This window comes from Fringilla coelebs, assembly GCF_963513975.1.
Source record: "Fringilla coelebs genome assembly, chromosome: 6".
In the NCBI taxonomy this organism is placed as follows: Eukaryota; Metazoa; Chordata; class Aves; order Passeriformes; family Fringillidae; genus Fringilla; species Fringilla coelebs.
The window spans coordinates 51823831-51847513 of NC_140034.1; the positions used below are offsets into that span (position 1 = coordinate 51823831).

At 41.4% G+C, this 23683-nt stretch overlaps 2 protein-coding genes across 5 annotated transcripts in view; both read left to right on the top strand.

Annotated features, from left to right (window-relative positions):
* The window catches only part of IPO7 (importin 7), a 33482-nt gene extending 23131 nt beyond the window's left edge, over positions 1-10351 (top strand). Inside the window, exons 16-25 of one of the 2 annotated variants that reach the window (XM_084208509.1) lie at positions 225-353; positions 1930-1996; positions 2075-2200; positions 2495-2592; positions 3984-4079; positions 4787-5007; positions 5109-5314; positions 5720-5926; positions 6283-6399; positions 8615-10351. In XM_084208509.1, coding sequence (XP_084064635.1) covers positions 225-353; positions 1930-1996; positions 2075-2200; positions 2495-2592; positions 3984-4079; positions 4787-5007; positions 5109-5314; positions 5720-5926; positions 6283-6399; positions 8615-8712 — 1365 coding nt within the window. In that variant the 3' untranslated portion in view covers positions 8713-10351. The remainder of the gene's footprint in view (positions 1-224; positions 354-1929; positions 1997-2074; positions 2201-2494; positions 2593-3983; positions 4080-4786; positions 5008-5108; positions 5315-5719; positions 5927-6282; positions 6400-8614) is intronic. The other variant, XM_084208510.1, reaches the window with a different exon arrangement.
* Positions 10352-13111: 2760 nt separating this feature from the next.
* Positions 13112-23683, top strand: part of ZNF143 (zinc finger protein 143) — a 38131-nt gene continuing 27559 nt past the window's right edge. For 2 of the 3 annotated variants that reach the window (XM_084207057.1, XM_084207059.1), the window contains exon 1: positions 13112-13193. The gene's annotated coding sequence lies outside the window, so the exon portion shown is untranslated. Of the gene's footprint in view, positions 13194-21024; positions 21169-23683 lie in introns of all 3 variants that reach the window. The other variant, XM_084207058.1, reaches the window with a different exon arrangement.

Sequence of the window (23683 nt, forward strand, 5' to 3'; positions counted from 1 at the left end):
AATGTCATTTACATATTTTTATTCAGGAGTAGATAAAAGGTAAAGACAGTTCCAATGGTTTAACATCCAAATTTTATCATCCTGAGAAGAAATTCTGGAGCAGAGCAGTCACCTGCTATTATTTGTATACATTTTCTCAGCAAAAGTCCTTCTGAAATTGTGTAGAGTGCCAGACTTTCACAATTTAATGATATATTTATGGGTTGTTCTACTATTACGTGCAGGCAATGACATTTAACCAGGTAATCCAGACTGGTCCAGATGAAGAGGGCAGTGATGACAAAGCAGTGACAGCAATGGGAATCTTGAATACTATCGATACACTTCTCAGTGTAGTTGAAGATCACAAAGAAGTAAGTAAAAATTACTTTAAAGCTGATATGTATGGTCTAAGAACACTGTAAGTATTTATAGTCGTAGAATTGTTACATGAAAAACTGTCCTTTTGGGCAAAAAGATACTCAAACAGAAATAGTGAAGTACATATCATGTAGCCAGGTTGTAACAGGGTGGGTCACTTTTCCAACGCAATACACGCAGTAATAGAGCATAAATGTTGCCACAGTATTTCCCATAAGAATCCAGCTTCTTGTTCAAATAGGAGCAATGGGTCTGTAGGAGGTGCAGCTCTGTCAGCTCAGCTGGGAACACACATCGGATTTGATGAGGTCTGCCCTTCAAACAAAACAGATAAAGCTTCACATAGCTGCAAACATTGACTCTGCTGACTGGTTTGCTCTCTGTGACAGAATCGATGGGGGTAAATAGAGCTCTTGTGGCTGTGCTCAGAGATGGGGGATTTTACCTGCCTCATCTGCCCTGGAGAATTTTCCTTTGGGATTAAACTTCTGTCATTTGGTTTTCATGTACTGAATGGAGTCTCTTCTGTCCAGAGTACAGCTAGTTCAAAAGATGCCATTTCTGATTAAAATCTTTATTGACAAAGCCAGCTACGGGCTTTTAATAAATACATTATAGTTTTTTTAGTTACTAAAAAGTTCAGTAATAAGCTGTAGGACTCTGAAGACTTCACTGAAGAAGCAGCATTAAATTCCCAAGGGAATTCCCAAGAATTCAGTGCTGCCACACCAAGGACCAGCTCAGCTCATTTACTTGTTGCTAGAGCTGCTTGTACTTTTTTTTGTCAGCAAATCCTTGCCTTCTAGATTAAAACTCTGTGTAATGATATGCTAGTCCTGAGGAGCTCAGTTTGAAAATGTTGACCAGTAAACATAGTTAGATACATCTCCCACAGGATGACCAGTGTTCCAAGAGATAAGGTATTTAGCAGGTTAGGTTCAATCCTGTTCTGCATAGCTAAAACCAGAAACTCAGCCTTTACTTTTCCCTGTGCAAGGTGAGTGCCCTCAACACGTTCATGACTGTTTCGTTAGCTATTCCATGGACTAACATATACTAATTGGGAACACTGACTGAATCTGTAGGACCAGCATTTATGCTGATAGTCTCCATACCATTTGAACATCCTAAGCTAGGTTTGGGAAGTGGTTTGGTATTTAGGATTTTTTGGGGGTTTTTTGGTTTCAATTTCTTTCCTGGAACAGGAAATACCTCCTGTGATTTCCATTGTTTACTCCTTTGATATGTGTATATTTGCTTACAGTGTTTCAATGGGACTGAACTGGTGCAGAGGGTTAGTCAGGTGTTTATTTTTTAAGGATTCCCTATAATGAGATTCTTCCAGTACTCAAAGACCACCTTGTATTGAAAGCTATCTTGCAAATCCTTAGCTGAGTGCTGCTCTTACACATTTAGTGCTCTAAAATGTGAGTCATTACTATTAGTTCTTAAAAACTATATTGTATATATAGACGCTGCTTTGACAAATTTTAAAATGTATTTCATTTCAACTTCAAAGTATTGAAAATAGTCATTACCTGTTCTTTTTTATTTTATTTTATTTTTCAGATTACCCAGCAGCTGGAAGGGATCTGTTTGCAAGTGATTGGAACAGTTTTGCAGCAGCATGTATTAGGTATCTGTACTTCTGCTGGATTACTTTTAGAAGTGCATGGGATTGGCATGCTATTTACCTAGATTCTGTTTGTTTTAGAGTTCTACGAGGAGATCTTTTCCTTGGCTCATAGTCTGACCTGCCAACAGGTTTCTGCACAAATGTGGCAGCTTCTTCCTCTTGTGTTTGAAGTCTTCCAGCAGGATGGTTTTGATTATTTTACTGGTAAGTAATAGAAATAAATCAGGGAGCCAGAGGGTTTCATGGATGCGATTTCAGCCATACAATGAATTGCATCATGACTGTAATGTTAGGAAAACAATCAAGTGAGGTTACACTTGAAATAGTTTTATTTTGCTGTTGCTGCTACCAGACTCGTTTTGCTAAGGTACCTATGACTTGCAGACTTATCTTAGCAAACATTACACAAGAACTGTAATTATTAATACAGAGATTTCAAACTGATTTTAATAGCACACAGATGATACCTAACTGTTATCATCCTTCTTTTTAACACAGATATGATGCCTCTCTTGCATAATTATGTGACTGTTGATACAGATACACTTCTGTCAGACACAAAATATCTTGAAATGATCTACAGTATGTGCAAGAAGGTGAGTAGATTTCTGTGTGGTAACAAAACCTGCCATCTCTGATGAAATAATCATGTTAAACTGGGTACTTTTCTCCACAGAAGCTTTGAACTTCTGCTCTTTAAAGCATTTTGCTATCTAGCATCCTCTAAGATTCCATTCCTGAAATTAATAAATTATTGCAGAGAAATTTAAAGAGATTGCATCAAGAATTCAGATATATGCTTTTGGCAGAAGGGAAAAAATAAATCCTACACAACAAAAGCAGAATAAAAAAGCAGGCTTTGTGCAATACACTTAGTGCATATGGGCATGCAAGACAGATTGCAAAAGGTAGGTGGATTCTTCCATCTGGGATTTGTAGCCTCACCATGGCCAGGATACACGTGCTGCATGTGTGCTGAAGGTCTGACACCTGTTAGCTAAATAAGTGTGTAGGGATGGAAGGTAAAGGGACCAGAACAGGAAGTTGTTTTCCCAAGTTTGTGCCATGTCAGTGGTGAAAGCTGGGAGCAGAATGCAGTTGGTCTGACTCAGTCCAGGCACTTTTGGGCAGGGTTTCTGTATTTTAGTTTGTATTACTGGGCTTTCTTTGCCCAGGCAAAATGTAGAATATACAGCTTTCCAGAGTGTTAGCACCATATGAGGAAAGGAATAATTTTTTATAAGATATGTGTTAATGTTTTACCATCTCTAATAGTAATATGTGGGGATTTCAGTTTTCCACTCCTGGATATGGTGTGTGGTGTCTATATAAGAGCTTTGGTGAACTGTCCTGAGGAGCTGTGCTGCCTGTGGTATTTCCTCTTTTGAAGATGTTACAGTGAATATTACAGTGAGGAACTATTTTAGTATTCTATAAATACTAGTGAATAACTCTTGCCAGCCTTGGTTTGAAAACAAGTTGCAACCAGGCCAATTGGGATGTTTGTAATTTCTTGGAATCTTATATATAAAATTACCCTGCCATGATCACTTAGTGATTGGTGTTAGTTGAGCACAGTGAATTTTTAACACAGGTTTTAGGTATTGCATGGTCTTCCACTGGATAGCCCATTTTTGTAAATAAGACTGCTACAAAATTCAGTACATTGATGGATAAGTCAAGTTTTTCTTTTGTTTATGGAAATAATCCTTGGCAAAATGGCAGCTGATGCTTTTACTGCAACTGTGGTAGGCTCAGCATCCATAGAGTTTTTGAATATTTGTACATTTGGTTCGTTTTGCCAAATTCCAGCAGTTTCCAGTCCCTGGTTGTCACACAGCCATTGCTGTAGATCTGGCTCCTTCACTGATGGCTGTTACTGCTGGCATTGTTAGAGGGGGTAAATTCATACCAGCTTTTCAAAACAAAGCAGTGTATAGAGAATACTCCTGGAGGGGATACGCCACCAGTAATGGCTGTGTTTCAGGTCCTTACAGGCGTTGCTGGAGAAGATGCAGAATGTCATGCAGCAAAGCTGTTAGAAGTAATTATTCTTCAGTGTAAAGGGCGTGGCATTGATCAGGTTGGTAATGACTTTGGTTGCTAAAACTACAACTTTTAAAATATTTATAGTGTAGTATGAATTGATTATGTGTGATGAGTTTTGTTACGAGCACTTCATGTAGTACAACTAATAATCCTGTCAGTGTTACTCACTGAGAGCACTGCAGAGAGCTCCTGCATGCTTTGGCTCAGAATTTAGGACACTGCAAAACGGGTGTTTTTATGAGTCTGGAAGAGTGCCACCTCAGGAGCATCTTGGTTCTAAAAAGTCGATTAATTGCATTCTAAGTTAATTCTAGTGAATATTTAATGAAAGTTATTCTGTCAACCTCATAGCTTTGAAATAATGAAGAATGAAAATGAAGTTCCTAAAATCCAAATCAATAGAATAGAGGGACCAGGGACTTCATTATGTACATATGGCAGTTGGAATTTGAGAGATGAATAAGTTGATTTTTCTGGACTTACTAGTGTACACATTTTCTCTATTTTCCATTTTTAATACACAAGATTATAGGACCAGAAGTTATATTTGCTGTGCAGGATGTCACAAAATCCATGTGATTAAATATTTTCACATTTTCATTTCATCTTTTATCTGACTTTTGCTGGCAATTAAAAGTGACTCAATTTTATGCCATCTGTGTTTATGTGCCACACACTGTTGAAGTACAGAATGACAAGTTTTATTTTTGATCACTGAGTGTGAATGTTCTCACTGTCCAGTGCATACCCTTGTTTGTGGAAGCTGCCTTGGAGAGACTGACCAGAGAAGTGAAAACCAGTGAACTGCGAACCATGTGCCTCCAGGTTGCCATAGCTGCTTTGTATTACAATCCTCATTTACTATTAAACACCCTGGAAAATCTTCGTTTCCCCAACAATGTAGAGCCTGTCACCAATCACTTCATAACTCAGTGGCTTAATGATGTGGACTGTTTCCTGGGGTAAGTGTACTTCTGGAGATGATTCTCTGTGATACACCTGTGTATGACCTGCTTGTAAATCATGACAAAACTTGCAACTGTTCTGTTCTTCTGTTTTGTAGACTCCATGACAGAAAGATGTGTGTACTTGGCCTGTGTGCTCTTATCAATCTGGAGCAAATACCACAGGTTTTAAATCAAGTTGCTGGGCAGATCCTGCCAGCTTTTATCCTTTTATTTAATGGATTGAAAAGAGCATATGCTTGTCATGCAGAGCATGAAAATGACAGTGATGATGATGATGAAGCTGAAGAAGATGAGGAAACAGGTAGGGAGATGGAACCTTTGTTATTTTGTATGTTTCATTTTTTTCTGATGGAGATACTGAGTTCCTTTGTGAAATTCTTCTGAGTATCCTAATTCCAAAAATGAAGCACTGCAGTAGAACACTGGACATCTTTTGACAACTTTTAATTATATCTGTAGAGTATATATAGTGGAAACTATATATTATTTTCCACTCTCTCTTCCACTGTATAGCGCTAAGTATATATTACTTTCCACTCTCTCTTAAAAACTGACTTCCACGGCTGAGTTAGAAGAGCTCCCCCCTTTTCAGCCTGCACGGTATTGTTACCACTTCCACTGCCTGTTTTACCTAGTTAGCCACATTTCTAAAGAATTGTTCTTGACATTTTGAAGTTAAACTTTTGTTTGTTTGTAATTAACTCAGAAGAGCTGGGGAGTGATGAAGATGACATTGATGAAGATGGTCAAGAATATCTTGAAATTCTAGCAAAACAGGCAGGTGAAGATGGAGATGATGAAGACTGGGAAGAAGATGATGCTGAAGAGACTGCTTTGGAAGGTTATTCTACAATTATTGATGATGAAGATAACCCTGTTGATGAATATCAAATATTTAAAACAATTTTTCAGAGTAAGTAATTGTATTTCTTTTCCTGGCCAACAAGTTACCTTTCAGCTTTATTAGTGTACACTATTGTTAACTAGAACCTGTTCAAAACTTCCAAACAGGCTTTCCAATATGGGCTTGAACCATTTCTTTCTTTGGAAAGGAGATGCCATTGTTAAACTTCCATAGCAGAGGGAGTTGCTTGAATGAATTTATAGTGGTAGAGAAGAGGTCAGAAGCTGTACTAGTCTTTAAGTGTCTTGAATTACGTAACCATAACAGAATATTACTCTGATTAAAATGGCACTGAGTGAGTAAGGTTTGAGTTCTAGAACATTTTAATCACCATTTTCCTTTGGCTTGTTTTCTTTCTGCTGCAGCAATTCAGAACCGTAACCCTGCGTGGTACCAGGCTTTGACACAGGGCCTTAGCGAGGAGCAGAGGAAGCAGCTGCAGGACATCGCGACCCTGGCGGACCAGCGGCGGGCAGCACACGGTACTTGCACCTTTATGCCAGCAATGCCTCCTGGGCTCTGCCAGTGCCCTGGCTGTGTTCAAGGAGCATAGTACAGAACAGGCCTTTCATTCAAGCCTGACAATGGCTCCATCAGAACAGGATTGTTAGAAATCTCTTAGAGTTGCCAGCCTCCATGCACAAACTGGGTGGCAATACCACAGGTGAGAGGAATGCTAGAAACACTTGGGGAGGTAGCCAAGGAAATAAAAGCATATTTGTCCTAATTTCTTAGATTTGAAAACCAATTTATTTGATTACCTGAAGATAGTCGAACTCCAGGTATGTTAACAAACACATCAAGTAGCTGATGAATGATTTCCCGAGATGTCACATAGTCCAGCTGGGATAGACAAGGTTCTGTGGGTAGGAGAATACTAAATTATGGAAGTTGTACAATCTGTAAAGCCACATCATTAAGCCTATTAAATATTACATATAATACAGATTTTTAAACCTGTATTCAGTTTATATTTTTTTCTTTTTTCCTAGGTTTTCACTTTGGAGCATAAGCCAATATATATAACACTCTTAAGTCAAGACTGGATGTTGAGGGATCAGTCCAGCCTCATATCCTGTGTCTTAGTGAGCAGTTGCTACAGATGTTTCAAAACAGAAATTCATAATTTTTTCAATAAAAATATTGGTAGGAAGAATATACCAGCCTCATATCATCTGTCTTAATGAGCAGTTGCTACAGATGTTTCAAAACAGAAATTCATAAATTTTTCAGTGAAAGTATTGGTAATAAGAATACACATTTAATAAGTGCTTGTTATGAGAGAACAGCCTAAATCACCTCACAAGGCTTGTTTGGGTCCAGAATGATCCAGTTTTAATGATTATAAAATACAGTTTCACTGTGACTCCTGTCAAGCAGTAGACATTTTTTGATGTAATTTTATACTACTGCATTTTATGGAGACAAAAAAGTTTGAGGTGTGTGTTTGTTTGGATTTTTTTGTACTGTTTTTTTCAGAGAAGTTGTAAAGTTTAACTTAAGGCAACCAGATCCTTATGGGAAATTCTTGCCTATTATCACAGCACATTGATACTACATTTAGGCTGCTTACCACACATGGAGACATCCTGTTAGAAGGATTTGAAATACAGTTCTCCCTTACTAATATAGCTTAGAAGAATTTCCATATGCTGAGAGATTTGTCTTCTGTGGAGCTGTGAGGGATTCTCCCCCTGCCATGCTCCATTAGCCATGGCAACATCTTTGTGGCTTGTTTTCAAAGAAACAGAGCCAAAATGCACATTTGCCAGATAATATGAGCTGACCTGTATTCCCAGAGAGATTGCAACTGTTTTGATTTAGGAGAAAGCTCTAAGACCAACATAAGACATTAATAAGTTGTTGTTATCTTGGCCTGGGAATAATACAAGCCACCTTCTGCATTATCTAGATTGTAGTAAAGGTACAACCTAAATTACCAACCTGATTTTCAGTTGTCCATGTATTAGAGCTTGTAAAAAACTGGTTTACAGTAATCCCTGTCCTACAGCAGTGTTTGAAGGATGGTAAAACCAGACACCTTAACAATCACTGGTAGTTACAGTGATGGATATGTGCACTTGAGACGTCTAAAGATCTTAAGTTCCGGTTGAAAAGTGATCAGCTTGGTAGTTTTCTCTCAGAATTATGTTTTGTGGTCTAGTGACCTAAAGTCCAAATTATCAGCTTGGGTAGCAGCATGTGTAAAAAGGCTTTTTCTGGTGCTTCAGTGGTGGTTTCTGCTTATATTATTGAATTGAGATAGGAACACCAAAAATTTAGCCAATATCTGTGTACTGCTTTTTTGCACATGTGCTCTGTTACTGATTAGACTGTTGATGTTAACCAGAAAGAATTGTGTGCCTGTTACCAAGTTTATAAGTGCAGTATTCTTTCTGGTCCTGTTTCTAAAATACAGTAATGTTCAAAAGCTAAAGTATGGGCTTTTTAAAGTACAAATTCATGAAAGCATGGTGGTAACAATACTGAGAAGTTAAAATAAGTAAATAGTCAGTCCATCTGTCCTGTGGGGCCCGGCACATTTCCACTTGTGGGTGCAGATTCCTTGGTTGGGTAACCCCAGGTTAAACCTCTATCTCTGAGACACTCAAAGTGGTCAGTCACAGAATCTTGGTCTGTCTTCCCCCCTACACACATACTAAAACTTCTTCCTTCTGTTTTTTTGTTTTGTTTTAGAATCCAAAATGATCGAAAAGCATGGAGGATACAAATTCAATGCTCCAGTTGTGCCAACTTCATTTAATTTTGGAGGCCCTGCCCCAGGAATGAATTGAATTATCACTTTTCCTGCTACTGTGTGATTGTAGTGAAGAGCTTGTGTTCCTCCCAATAGTGGTTCCAGAACTGGTTCATGTTATCTACAACTCACTCTAATTTATGAATAGATTGGACAAAAGCCCCGGAAGTGGGACCTGATTATTCAACCTGATACTGGAAAGCAAACCAGAGGTTTTTTTGAAGATAGGAAGAATCTGAATTTAAAGCTTCAAATGACACACTTTGGAGATCGGAAATCAAGAGGAGATGTCATGAAGGCAGCTTTTCTTTTTCTGAGGAAAAATTAACTAGACATGGGCTGCAGGACTATTTAAAATGTCTCATTTACAGTACAAGTTAGAAGGCAGACTTAATTTTTACACCTGTGGCAGTATGAGTATTTGCCCAGTTTCTTTCCCTTTTATCCCTACTACTGGGTGTCTATTCTTTTAATGTAAATAAGATAAGGTAATCAGATAGCCTTACTTAATCTTCATCATTTCCATTTATCAAGATTGTTCATATGTAGAATATTGGACACTTAATGTAGCACTACATAACTGATAAATCTGTAAATGAATTAGCACTTTCATATTGAAACAAGCCTGCTAGCCTATGTACAAAAATAGCAAAATGTTTGCTGTTTATAAAAATATAAAAATAAGGGATGTATTGGGGAAAATAATTTCAAGTTATTAATTTAAAATGAACTAGCAGTTTTGTACCTGGTGACTTTGTGGTGCAGTCACCTCTGGTTGTGACTTGAATTCGGATATGTAAAAAGGGGTTAGTGATATTTCATTGCTGCTAAAGAAAAAATAGCAACACCCTCTGTGTCCTTTGTTTTTTTTAAAGATCTCACTGTACAAGCTAGAAAATTGAACAAACGTACTGTAAGCACAAAGAAAAGTTATCCTCTCTAAGGCAGGTAAATGAGACGTGAAGTTCTTAAGGTCAACTGAAGTGTATAGGTGAAACACCTACATATGCAATCTGTTAAAAACAAGTGTCATTGGCTGATCTGGGCTCTGGTATATAAATGCAATTTTCCCCCCAGTTGTGCAGAATATTCTTTTTCCGGCTCATAGTAGTGCAGATGCACTACTCCTGCATTTCATTCCCCCTCTTTTTGCACTTGCAGCATTAGTGTGTGCTGTTGTCTGCCTGATCCAGACAGTGTATTTGAAGTTTTGCCAATCTTTCAGTTTTGAAGCCACAATTTTCTTCCTTCAGAGTTGCTATAGTAACTAGTATTTTAGCTAGAGAGGCAAAATACAGTTCCCTCTGGGACCACTATCAAAACCACTGTATGAAGAAGCCAGCAGGGAGAGGCTGTGAATGGGTTGGCTTAAATGCCCCCTTTTTCTTTTCTAAAAGCAAATCCATTGGCGTTTGATCTTGCCTTGAGATCATTGGTGTCAGGTCTTTTAAATCAAATGTTTGGGTTGTTTGTTTTTTTTTTTTTTTTCTTTAGGCTGTTTTTATATAAAAATGTCACCTGCTGTTACAATTGATATTAAACAAGCTACCTTAATTTAATGTAAGCCTCCAAAATTTAAATACAGGTTAAAAATAAACTGAGTTTTTATCTGTAAAAATGAAATGCACATATATATATATTATGATACTCAAAATGCAGTCTTCAGAAAATTGGTCTGTGTGGTGTGGTTTTTTGCATCAGCAGAGTAGCAGGATTTGGTGGTGCTTTGGCTTTCCCTGCTGAGCTGCCCAGTCCCACGCTCTGCCTTCCACTGGTGCTGGCGCTTCCCAGGCAGTGGGAGGGGTTTTCCAGCCTCTCCAGTGCGGCTGCCTGGCTCCGGTAAACGCTTCCCTGCACACGGGGGCCAAGGTGGGACACGGAGCCTTAGCCCAGTACCAAAGGGACACTTGGAAAGCAAAGCACCTGAGGTGGAAAAGCCTGACTAATGAGGCCTTGGATGGGAATATCCATCCTTGTGGTGCGATCTGGGGTAGTTGCTGAGCATCTTTAGGGGATGCCCAGAGCAGAACTCACTGGAGGTTTGTGTAACTCACAGGCACGTCCAGACGTGCTCCAGCCCCCAGGGAATCTCTAGACAGGGTTTTATTTTTGTAGAAAAAGCTGACAGATGTGCTTCCAGCATGCCTTCTCCTTGCATTGCTTGGGAACAGTTTGACAAATCATTTCTGAACATCTGCTGGTTGGGTATTTGCTTACCTTCACAATGCATCCTAAAAATGCAAGAGAAGCTTTGAGGACAGCTGAGCCATTTTGGGCCTCGTGGCAGATGTGACAGCAGCAGTGAGAAGGCTTCATATATAAAGCAGATGACAAAAAAATAGGGGGAAATCACCAATTTTAGTGCTGTTGTCAGTTCTGGAACAATTACATTTTACAAGTCAAGGGAAGAATTTTACCTTGGTGTGAGGAATACAGTCTTACTTCAAGGGTGCTTTTATGTGTCACTAGACTGGCTAGCAAGGAGCATCTTTTTTAAGAATGGATCTAGAACTTTGCTTTCCTTTGCTCCAAGAAATGTATTTATATAAATTGCAAAACAATTTTGCATTGTTGTTGGTGGTGATAGCGCATTTTGTGATGCAATATATCAATTACAGTGATACACTTATGTCAAATTAAAAACTGATCTTCCTCCTAGAACTTGCACTTATCCATTCCATTTTCAAGGATAATGCAACTCTAAAGGAAGAGCTGAGAAATTTAAAGCCTCTGTTTTTTTCTATTATGGAAGATCTCCTTGGATTAATAAACATCTAAAGCAAATCCTTATCTTCACTTATTTCAGTGTGGTGTTTTGAATGTAGCTGTATCCTTACAGTAGAGTCCTGCTTAAGTTGCACAGCTTTCAGGTTTGTATTTCCCTCTCCAAAATATTCCTCCAAACAAATGTGAAGCATAACCAGAGTTCTCTTCAACTGTGTTAAATATAAAAAACAGGTAGTTTTTTAAAATGCTGACATACTGGGTTATTTTTTTTTTTTCTCTTAATCACTGTCTTCAAAGAATTATTAATATGTAACAGCATAGTACCACAAAGCTCTATTCCAATCTCCTGTGGCCTAGGACTGTTACTGTAAGATTTGTCAAGTGTGCAGTGGAATAATTACGGACTACCTGCTAATAAACATGCAGGTGATTTTAATTATGATTAGTAATGGATACCTGGTAAGTTTTAAGGGTTTATTATTTTTTCTGTGGAACTTTCTACATAGCCAGAATGAGCCCGGTGGAAAAACTTTGTCTGCTGATGATCAGTTATTTTTCAGTCAATATGTAGCTTTATCTTAAATGGTGAGGCTGGTTTGTGTATTTCTGCTTTTTATAGCAAACTGTTGATGGTGTAAAATTTCAAAATGGGAGAGAGAGATTGTAGTATTTTGCAAAGATAATAATAAGCTATTAAGGGGAGTTGGCAAATCAGAAACACGATTTTATCTTGGGTATTTCACTGCTGCTGTACCTCAAAACAAACTGATGCCTGCAGCTTGTATTTGGCTTTAAATTCACAATTAGGAAATAGTAAAATAAAAAAGAAAAATTGTTGGCTATTAGGCCTGCTAGGGAATAAGTATTTTTTGGCTTTTTTGTACAACTGCAGAAATTTTGGACTGCAAGAATTTCCAACTATTATTCTGGAGAAAAACGTAATGTTTTTACATCTCTCATGTTCAGGAAGATACATTAAGTCCATCAGAGCTGGCCTAACTGCCCCATCAATGGGAATAATTCGCGTCAACTTCACAGCAGGGCTATATCAGAAGTCACCTACGGAATGAACCGTAACACGCTTTGCTTGCCTTACACTGGGAGCTCTTGGGCTATTTATTGCACGTCTCCATACCTAAAAACCTCGTAAGGATAACACTCCCAAACACAGCCTTAAGCACAGCGTCCTTCTCCCCAGAGCCGGGCTGGGATGGCAGCCGGAGATAACGCGGCAGGAGGCCGGGAAGGGCAGAGCGCTCACCGTCCCCGGCCCGGCCGTGCGGTCCCCGGGGCCCGCGCACGGCCCAAGGGAACGCGGATGGCCCCGGCGGAGCGGGATCCGCGGCCTGGGGTCCCGGGGGCCGCTGTCCGTGCCCTCGCCGTGCCCTCACCGTGCCCTGCCCGTCCGCGCCGCCTCAGGCGCTGCCGCCGCGCGCCGGGGGAGGGCAGGAAATGGCGCCGCTCCCCGCTGGCGCGCGGGCGCCTGGCTGCCCGCTGCACAAAATGGCGGCGGCCCCGCGCCCGGCACAGCCGCGACGCCATGAAGCCGCGGGGCGGGGCCGCGGGCGCGCGGCCAATGGGCACCGGCGCGCGGCCCGCAGGCGACCAATGGCGGGCGGCAGCGGCGACGGCGCGCGCGGCGCGGCCAATGGGAACGGCGGAGCCGGCGCTGCCGGGCCCCGCCCTCGGGGCGCGGGGCGGTGCCGGGCGGGCGGGCGGCGCCGAGCGGCCGTTTCCTGTCCTGGTGCATGGTGGTCGGACGGAGGAATTGTTGGAAAATTTCTCGGCGAGGTTCGTATATAAATGTGCTTTTACCCAGTGTGCCTTATGCTCCCTCCGCCATCTCCGGACGGGGCCGCCGCGCCGCGCCCGCCGCGCCCGCCGGCGGTGCTGGGGGAGGTGGGCAGGGGCAGCGGGGCGCGGGCGGCACCGACTCGAGCGGCAGAGCCGCGGCGATAAAGCCGCTCCGCTCCGCGGGGCCCGCCCGGCCCCTCCCCGCCCGCCGGGCCCGCGGGGGTCCCCCGGGCCGCCCCCCGGGCCCGCTCGGCGCTGCGTCACGGGAGGGGGCGAGGGGGGCGCGGGCCGGGGCGCTCCGGGCCCCCCGCCCGCCGTGCCTAAATCGGGGGGGCTCGTAAATTTTTGCATTTTCCCCGTTGTGTGGTTTTTTGGTTTGGTTTTTTTTTTTTTCCCTATTTTTTAAATACACGTTTTTGGTTGCTATTATTTTTCCAAGGTGGCATTTCCACGCTGTCGGCCGCCGAGCGGCATTCAGCAGCCCCGGCCGGGCCCGCGCAGGCTCCGGAGGTGAATCCGCTGTGCCCGCCCGAGCCGCGGGGCTGCGGCGCGGCCTGGCCGCGCTCTCACGGGAGAGCTCCTGGCACCGGCCGGCCGCCTCAAACCCTGCTGCTCTACTGCATCACCTCGCCAGAATGCAAAAGCATTTTAACTTTTTTGTTCTTTTTTTCTATTGCTCTTGTTCCCTTCATTTTTTTTTTTCTCTACAACTTCTAATAGAACGGGATAACGAGGAGCTGCTCCCGTAGAATAATGGCCTGCAATAATGCAAAGATTTTTATTTTGTTTTCTGATAAGGCCTTCTTTGTGGTGCTTTTTCATCCAGAAAAAAATGACGTGACTCCCGTGCAAGTTTAATTTTTCTGTTAAGGCTGCGGTTGAGCAGCTTTGTTTAAGTTTTAATTTTTTTAAGGTTTCGTTTTGACCTATCAGAGAATTGGTTTTGCCATCGTATGCAGAGTGATACCAGTATTTGTAAGGAGTGTTATTTCTAGCCCAGTGACACAGGAACTGCAACCTTCCAGTCTTTCAAAGCAAACATTTCCTCTTGTTTTATGGAGAGTCTGTATCAAATGTTGTCTGTTACCTGTCTTTGCAGACTTTATACAACAGATATTTCTGTTGTAGCTTCTAGATACCTGAAGAATGAAATTAGATTATGCTTAACTAGCAGTTTTTTTAACATCCACATGATAGATTGTTAGCTTTGTGCGTTTGCCATGCAGCTTTAGAATGGCAGAGTACGGTGCAGCCGTGTTTTCATGGCTTGTTTCTTTGTATTTTGCATTCATGCCTTGAGCTTTCAAGCTGTGTTTGTGTCAAAAGCCATTTGTCTGTATCACTGCAGAAAAGGAACCTCAGGAATATGTGGTCAAATACTAGATGATTGCTTTGGTAATGGATTGCAGCTTAAATGAGATGTAAAAATAAACATTTTGAAAGAGTTTTAAGAAGTGTATTTCAAATTGATGTAATAATTTATTTAAACTGTTTTCGTTGTAATTAATATTTCACTTGTACTACCCTATCTGAGGAAGAGTAATTTTGCTTTATATTAGTGTAAAAGGAACTTCAGGTAGAAAGTCACACTGTCTTCACTCCGTCTTCATTCTTGTGTAGCTTTTAATGCTTTTCTCAGGAAACAGGCACAGGTAGTCAAGTGATGAATAGACCCTGGTAATAAGTGCCAAAATTAGGCTGTAAATTAGTTTTTTCTTTAGAATATCTCCAGCTGTGTGCTGCTTCAGCTCAGTGGACGTTTTGCTGACCTGTGCCGTCCAGGAGAAGGGAATTTCCAGGAGTTTGAGCTGTGGCCAGCTCCAAGCGCTGGCTCTGCTGCCTCTGTGACTGCTCCCTGCAGCTCTGTGGGATGGGCACAGGGATGATAAGGACGAGGGTTCCTCCGCTTTAGTTCGGTCGGGATGGCTCCATTTGCCCTACGGGATGTTGGTCTTCCCTTGCTGCTGTGCGTGAGTCCTCGCCTGAAGAGTTTAGCGTTCACACCTTCTCAACGTGGGTGGAGTCGTTGAGAAGCGCTATTGCTTTTTGGAGGGTCGTTAGCAGGCGCCCATGAGGCCAATTGTCTTCCAAAGGGCTTGGATTAGTTTGGATGGGTTTCTACACACGCAGATAATCAGGGCAATTCTTCCAGTTTCAGGCCTTACAATGGCCAGAATGCAAATATTCATGAGGAGGGTGGGACCCGTCTTGGTGCTCTTGGAGTTATTCTTTTCCTGTCTGCATTTTGGCTTGTACCTGGTTCCTTGGCCATCCCGTGATCTGTGCCTCCCTTGCTCTCCTGTATCTCCCCTGACACGTAGGTACACAACACAGCACCCAGGCCAGCCTTGCCTTGCCGCTCACTGATTCTTTCCCTGTGTTCCTGCTACATCTCTGCAGCTCACCGGCAGTGCTTTTTGCTCAGCATTAATTGGGGACAGCTTGGGTTTTTATCTCTTGCGAGGAAATCAGCGCACCTGGCAAAGACAGAGTGAATTGAGTAGTCTGTTCCTGTGGCTTGTATCACAAAAGATGGGAGGAAAGTTTCTGCTTAGCTTATGGATCCCTAAGATCCACTATGATCCACACCGATGGATCCTCTTCTTGTACCCAGGAGTTCAGCTCTGAAGTGCAAATTCCTGTAACTTGAGGTGTGCATAGCTCTTGTTCTGAGCCTTGAGAGAGCAGTCTGAGCGAGGTGTCTCTCCATGGACACCATTTCTAGGCAGGAGGGGAAGGAAGCCTAGGGACCCATCTCAGCACTCTGGGCTTTATGGGGTTTTGCCTGTACCTAGGTGTAACTTGATCGGCCCTTAGTTGTATTTTCTTAAGGGAATATGATTTTGCTTCTCCCCCTCTGTGCCCCAGGGATCATTGATCAGTTACTCCAAACCAAGTTGGACTGAATTTGTAGATGCTTCCAGTGACTTACTCTGCTAAAATTTTCTGGGCTACATGGCTGGATTTTAATTGTATAGTGGGACTGTACTTTGCTCCACCAAGATAACACTTGTTAAATAAATGAAATTTTCAGTTTCAAAGGGGATTTACAGTTCCAGCGGGTTTTGCAATTTTCAAGAATGACATCAGAGTTACACTTAAAACTATGTAAGGTTTACCTCGGTCTGTATTTTACTGTCTGCAGAATGTTGCCCTCTGTACACACTTGAGCAGAAAATTGTGTTACCCGCTCAATACTCTTGGACTTCATTTCTGATGACAGATTAGAATTGGAAGATGGGTCTGTATTTGCAAGTTAATTGGTTTGCTCATATTTTAAGTATATTCATACATAGCTGACGTGGTGCTGCACAGGGTTTTGTAGGCTGTGATGTACTGTTACAAGTTCTGTTTGTAATCTGGCTTTGGCAATCCAGCAGGCTGCCCCTTTAGCTCCTGAAATACAAGCCTGTGCTAAAGCACTGCCATTAACTGTCATGGCTAATGCTGATACATCTGTAATGCACTTACTTAATTAGATTGCTAATTAACTCATAGCCACACAAAACAACCCCCTCAAAATTCCTCTCTTTGTTGGCAGTCTCAGTGGATTTTCAGGGCATGAAGGGGCATGGCCAGGATTCATTTGTTTTGGTGACGTAAATAAGAGACTTTTGTGATTGCTTGACAGTTAAAAAGTTAGGAGTCTGTTTGGCATGAAAGTAAAACAGCAATAGAAATAGTAGGTCTCAGTTTCTTTCAGATTTTTAGCCCTTAACTGTACATCTAATCACCAGATGTTCCCAGTTTTATTTAAAACACCGATATAACTGGTGGTTTTATGATTTAAGGGGTAAGTAGCCCCATGAAGTGTTTCAGAAGTTAACTGTATATGTTTTTTTAGGGTAAATAGGCATCACTGCTCATTTCTAGGAGTGACTTAGATGCAGTTGTGACATGCATTGGCCGGATGCCTTCTGCATACATGTTTTACCTATATATACACTTGATGGTAAAAACAAACCAAAAGCCTGTAGTTTTAAAAACACACTGATTCATTTATTAGGTGCATTATATCTGTTTCCCTTTATACTTCCGGGGTGAAAATCAATTCGGAATTAAATGCTTTATCTCACTAATATGTGCTGTAAAATTACTTTAGGTTTGGGTGTTTTTCATCTTTGTTAGTCATGTTCTAAGTTTTTCAGAAAATCGGCTCACCTGCAATTCAGCATTTTTTCTGAGTGTGCACATTATGATTAGTTACCCAAACCATTTTTGACTATTAAAATGCAAGTAATTTATTGCCGGTCAGTCTGCAATAAAGAAATGGGTTTGAGGTTCTTTAGAAAGGAAGGTATGCCTGAGTACTGATAATACAAGTTTGGCCAGGAGAGAAGAAATGAACAACAACACCTGCCTCGAGAGAAACTTGATGGGCTGTTTGGGTAGGGGAGTTCTGCAGCTGCATTTGGCATTCCATGCACACAGCCCAGCATTCCTAATGATACACGGGTGTTTCAGGCATGCTTGAATCTGGTGTTTGGGACAGATTATATGGGTGGCTCTTCGTCCAGCCAAACTGCTGCTGCTGTGCACTACTATGGCTAATAATAATAACAATAACTGAGTCATTAGCAGGTTGCTCATTGACCAGCTGCATTAATATGGTTTCTTGTACTTAATTAATAGAAAAAGTTGGGAATCCTGGTGTCTACACCTCTGCAAACGGTGCTGCATGGGTCTCAATTGCTTGTCAGCTTCCATGCAGGATTTTTGGAATTGGCTCTGTTGGAAACTCCCAAATCTGTTTCAAACCTCTGGCTCAGGAAGCCATGCTGCTGGAATGGTGCACCCAGGGCAGATGTGATCGTGGAACTGGGTGTTTGCTGTGAACTGCTTGTCCCAGAGCTGCAGAGGGAGTTTAGCTTCTGTCAGTACTGCTGAGAGCTCATGTGCTGATGGAACTACTCTGGCCTCCTTTCATTAACCAGTAATTTCTTCTCTAATATATTCGAAAAATATGTGAAGTTAGAAGTCATATTTGGGATCAGCCTGAATGTTCTCACATGTGTAGGACTTGTTGGTGGGTGACTTTCTAAATCTTCCTGTGTTTAAATGCCATACCTTTGAAAATAATAGCAGCCTTCACATTCCCACAGAGTGAAAATACACACACATAATCTCATTAGTTAGATTAAGGATTTGTAAATATTATTTATTTGCACTGGTTAATCCTTTTTTTTATTAATTTCTATAAAATGCAAGCATTGATATCAGACAATACTTTTAACGGTCACAATTTGTAGATAGCATTTGCTCTATAAACTGAATGGAAATTACTTTTGGGGGGAAAAGACTGCTGGAACATGAAGTAATTTTGTCAGGCTAAATGTGGTTCCCACTGCTCACACTTAAATCAGACTGATGTGTGGTTAAGGCAATGATAAATTTGGTCCTGCATTTATTTTTCATTTCTGAAGAAATAGCAAACACTGTGGCAGTGAATTAGTCTTGAACTGCATTATTAGGATGTATCTCTCGTGGAACAGAAAGGTTGAAACACTGTAAAAAGAATAAAAAGGAGCCTTGAGTTTGACTGCTTCAGAGTGTGTATGTTGTGCTTGTGCAGTTGACAGTGCTCTCGCACTTGGTCAGGTTTTTCTGCAGGACCAGACTTAGGGCCTGTTGTTGTTTATTCACAACCCTTCTTTACCATGTAGGAAATTAGAAAGGGATTGTGTGATTTGCTACTAAATTATCTGAAGCCAACTGATGTTACCAGATTCTGTAGGAGAGGTTTTTATTTTGTATTTCAGCCTTGTTTCCATTTTATACTGTGGATGATTAATGTGGTGGAAATTGCTGTTTAATTATGTTTTGCCTTTACAAGAGACTGGAGGAAATACAGTAAAAGAAATTGAGATTATTTGAGAAAGCACATAGCAATAAGAAGTGCCCAACTTTAAGTAGTTGTTCTGCTTACTGAAAGCCAGTCTGACTGACAGCAGCACAAACCCCAGTTTTTCAGTGCACTAAAATCCTGGAAAAGTTAAGGGCTGTTGATGAAGGAGGAAATCCATGTCTCCTGAAGTGTTTGATCAAAGCACCCACAGGATCTAGATTAAATTTATGACCCTGTTACAGATTTCTGCTTAATACTGGAAAAGATTATCATGCAGCTACTTAGGGGAGCAGAGGTAAGATTGTAAAAAGAGTCTTAGTTCTCCTGTGTCTATTTCTGAGCTTAAAGATGACAAATGACTTTATGTAAGTAGTGGGGGAAGAAGTGTTAAAAGTCTTCTTGGGTTGCCTGAAAAAACTGTGTGGAATAGTCAGTTTTCCAGTCTGTCAGACTTTTTTGCACTGAGACACAGAAGGCTGTAACACATATGAATTATCAATTGAAGTGTATTTAACCAGATTGTTAATTATAGGTACTGTTTTTCAGTTTTTACGTGTTTGTTGCTCAGACTAGTTTTGTGAAATTACTATTTGCAATTTGCAATGATTGCAATTGCTATTTGGAATCGTATCAGTTGACAAGGACCCTAAGGAAGCAATATTTAATTCAGAAAAATCTTCATTATGTTACACTGCAGACATTCTTGAATTGATTTTGGGATCCAGCTTTGTCAAACATGGGAATACAGTTTTCTAAAATTCCTTAATAAAAGTTTCACTACTGTGAGGCTATGTATTATTTGCCATATTACCCTTCTTGATTGGTTTTTATTTGCTGTTTTTATGTTTTATAAAGTTACAATGGTTTTGTACATCATTTAGAAGTGTATTAAAATAAAAGTGATGTTTCTTTTCAAATGAAATAAAGGCATATTATTTCAAACTTCTCAGTGCTGTCTGCATGAGGGGAGTGAATGATCACAAAGTTGTTGAATGTCTAGAGTAGCTTTTTTCCTGTCATTCTTTCCCAGTAGCTTTTTTCCTGTCATTCTTTCCCAGTTTGTTTGCACATTCTAATTTTGTATTTGTAACAGTAAATTTTCTTCCATGACTGCTATTACAAACTTTATTCCATTTCTCATTAATCATCCTCTAAGCATCATCTTTGTATCTCTAAGGAGTTTCTGCTACTGTCTCTGCAGCATTTTTCCTTTGTCCAGCAATACAGTGGTGCAGTTATTCTTTAAATTGCTAATTTCTGCTATTTTCCAGCCACACTGGACTCTCCTCTCAGCTGCTGGAGTTCCCAAGTGCCCTAAACCCCATTTCTCCTCCAGAGCAGCCATGCCTTCTGCCATGCCCTCTGCCAGCTCTCCCCTTGCTTTTCAGTTGCCTGAATTCCACCTGCTGTTTTTTAGTGGATGATTCCTAGGTTTTAGTGGAGATTCCTCTTTCCAGCTGCTACATTGAGTTTACATAAAAACCTTTCTTCTAACATTGCATCTTTTCTCCAAAGTAAGTGATAGGACCCAGAAAATTTTATTTGTTTGAATATTGGTGGAGGAAAAATTACAGGAGGTGCTCTCTAGATAGGCAACTTCATGAGCTCTTCATGAAAAATCTCTTCTTTTTAACCGTCCTTTCCCCCCTCACATGCCTTTGGTTTCCAAGTGTTGAGAATTTAATGTGTGCCTATTTTTTTCTGTTCAGATAATTTGCAGGGGGTGGTGGTTTTTTGTTTTTTTGGGTTTTTTTTTAAGAAGACCTTGCACCTCTGTGTCCTGCTGGAGGCTGTTGAAGGGATCAGTGTTAGAGAGGGGGTGGCTGCCTGTGGTCACACACTTTTCAGTTCAGAGATTTTCTGTCAAATTTTTTTGCCTCAGGCTGATTTTTTTTTTTGAGAAGTGTTTGAACCATCTAAAAGAATGGTAAGATTTTCTCTGCATGGATACCATAGACATGTTTTGGTGACTAATCATTTCAGGAATGCAGGATACGTTAGTGTCCTTGTGAAAGTCTGCCCAGATATCGTCATTGATGTGCCTTTGGAAATTGACAGTTGCAACTTGCGTATGATCTGTGAAGATTTGCAAGAGTTCACAAAGCCAACTCTCAAGCTTTCACTTCAGTGAGTACTTTGTGAGTGAGCCTGGACTTGTCTTTTCTGTAAGACAGCTCTTGAGATGAAGCAGACTCCACGTGTGTCAATCTTGCCAAGCTGCTGTGTAGGCTCCACCCAGGGTTCCTGGCTTTTCCTAAAAATGGTTACTTTCAGCTGCCTTTAACTAATGAGCTGCAGTATTTGAAGTGGGTAAAGGAAATCTCTCCTAGATTTTTATTGACAGAACTCCTGGCAGACAGGAGATTTAAAGAAAAAAGCTAACTGATGCAAATGCAGAGGAATAAAAGCACTGATATGGAGTAGGGAAAGAAGCTGGTGAGATTCAGATTGAAAAAATGATGGAGACCAATTTGATAGAAACTGAAGAGAGTGACTGAAGTGGAGGCAAGGAAGAGATTTGAGTTTGATGTAAACCAACTGGTTTTGAAAAAGCAAAGCAATTTTAAAATGTTAGGAGAGTAGATTTTGCAGGGTGGATGATACATGAACAGCAAGGTGATGCTGTTGTAGTTGTATGCATTATTGAAATGATTACCAGAGAGCAGGTGAAGTTAGAAGGAGTTTCAGAAATTTATCTGGTTCAAGCTTGATCAAAGCAGTCTCATTTGCCCAGGTTGCCAAGGGCTGTGTCAAGGTGCTTTAACCTCTACAAGGATAAGAGAGTCCATACCTGATTTGGCAATTTGTCCTGTATTTGACTACTCTCACCAAGTAATGCTGTGGCATCATTACCTCTGATAAATTGACCCTTTTCTCTGCAGCACAGGCCAACTCTGCATCTTTCCTTCCTGCATCTGTCCTGCCCTGTCTGGCTAGTCAGTGTTCTCCAGTGGGGAGGAAGAGGAGAGTCTGGAAGGGAGCAGCACATCCACTTTGGGCTGAGGGCTCTTTTCCCTGAACAGCAGAGTGTCAGAGCAAATCTGCTGTGTCCCTGCAGAGCGAGTCAAAGCTGGGGCTGCTGTCTGGGGGGACCCCAGTGCTCCAGCCTCTTGTGGGAGATGTACTTCCAAGGTGGGTCTGAGCATGAGCTGGTGACACAGAGAGGAAGGAAGGGGGTAGACAGGGGTGTGAGGGGCTCATAGAACACAGCAGCAGCAGGAGAGGACTTGGAGAGTGGTTGCAGAAGGAGTTGGTGTGGGCATGGAAGTGTTTTATATTATTCTGACAAGAAGGATGGGATTATAGCTGGGAAGAGGCATGTCCTGGAAATTTGGTATTGTGATAGGATTGAGGAAGAAAATTGGTACAAGGAGAAGGGATGAAGCAGGGGATAAGGAACTTAGTGGAAGGACAGAGGATTGAGAAAAGGCTATGTTGGAAGTGACCATTGAAAGAAGCTGCAGTTGGGAGAAACAGGCTGCATTGCTGCTGAGTTCTTGTGTGAGGTTGTATGATTGTCCAGATCCTCTGGAACAGAAGCAAGTTGTAGCCCTTGTTGTGTGCGCAGCAGTTCCCTTCAGCTGTTTTCCGTGTGTGTGAGTTGATAGCCATGCTACAGTAACAAACACTGTGAAACAATTTAAACAAATTCTATTGCTCCTGCAGCACTTGAATGTATCTGGCATTAGATTTATTTTCTTTCCAAAGTAGCTACTCACCCCTTAAGCCTGTAGTTCTGCTCAGACTCTCGGAACTCTGCAGCTGTCTGCATGCACTGCCTCCCTCGCTGCTGCCCAAGGGTGGGAGCAGAGCCATGAGTCCTGCAGGAAGGGAGATGATGATACTAAAGCTGCTGGGGATCTCAAAAGATACTTTGCCTAAGAGAGGGAATTGTCCTCGAGTAGACCCAAGCTGAAAGGCCGCTCAGGTGCAGTCTGCTGGAATTGTTTCACTCTAGTTCCAGTGAACATCTGTGGTTGTGAAGCCTTTCTTCTCTGCTGGCTGCAATGGTATAGCTTCCATGCCTGCTTCCATGAGGTGTCCTGAAAACTGAGTGCATGGAAAATGCTGCCAATACAGACCTCTGTTATCAGCCAGCCTCTGGGTACCACTAGCATGTAACACCAGAAATAGTTAGTTAATTTAACTTGCTACAAGCTGGTAGTACCTCCAGAAAAGCAGCCCCTGCAAACTGGGCTGAATAAAAGTGCCCTTTTACTGCTAGATTGTTGTTGTTGGGGGATTTTTTTGTTGTTGTTTGGGTTTTTTTTTCTTTCTTCTTTTTTTTTTTTTTTTAACTGCAGCAGTTTTCTGATCTTATTTGCTGCATCGTACACGAATGCTGGGCTGCTTTGCTTCTGTGCCTGCTTAGGCTGACTCTGTAACTACATCATAATTGATTTTTGGTTTGTGAGCAAACTGCTTCCTAAGTGAAAGTTTTCTGCCTATTTTGAGATGGGGGATGATAAATGAGGAGTAGGAAAATAAGTTACTTTTCCAAACTCACAGTCATGGACATGGCAGAGGAAGAGTTTGAACTCATATAGGATCTCCTATATTCTCATACAGTTCCTTGTCTCTTAGATTATAGTATTCAAACAAATTTTCCTATTTCATTTTCTTCAGAGACATCTATGTATAT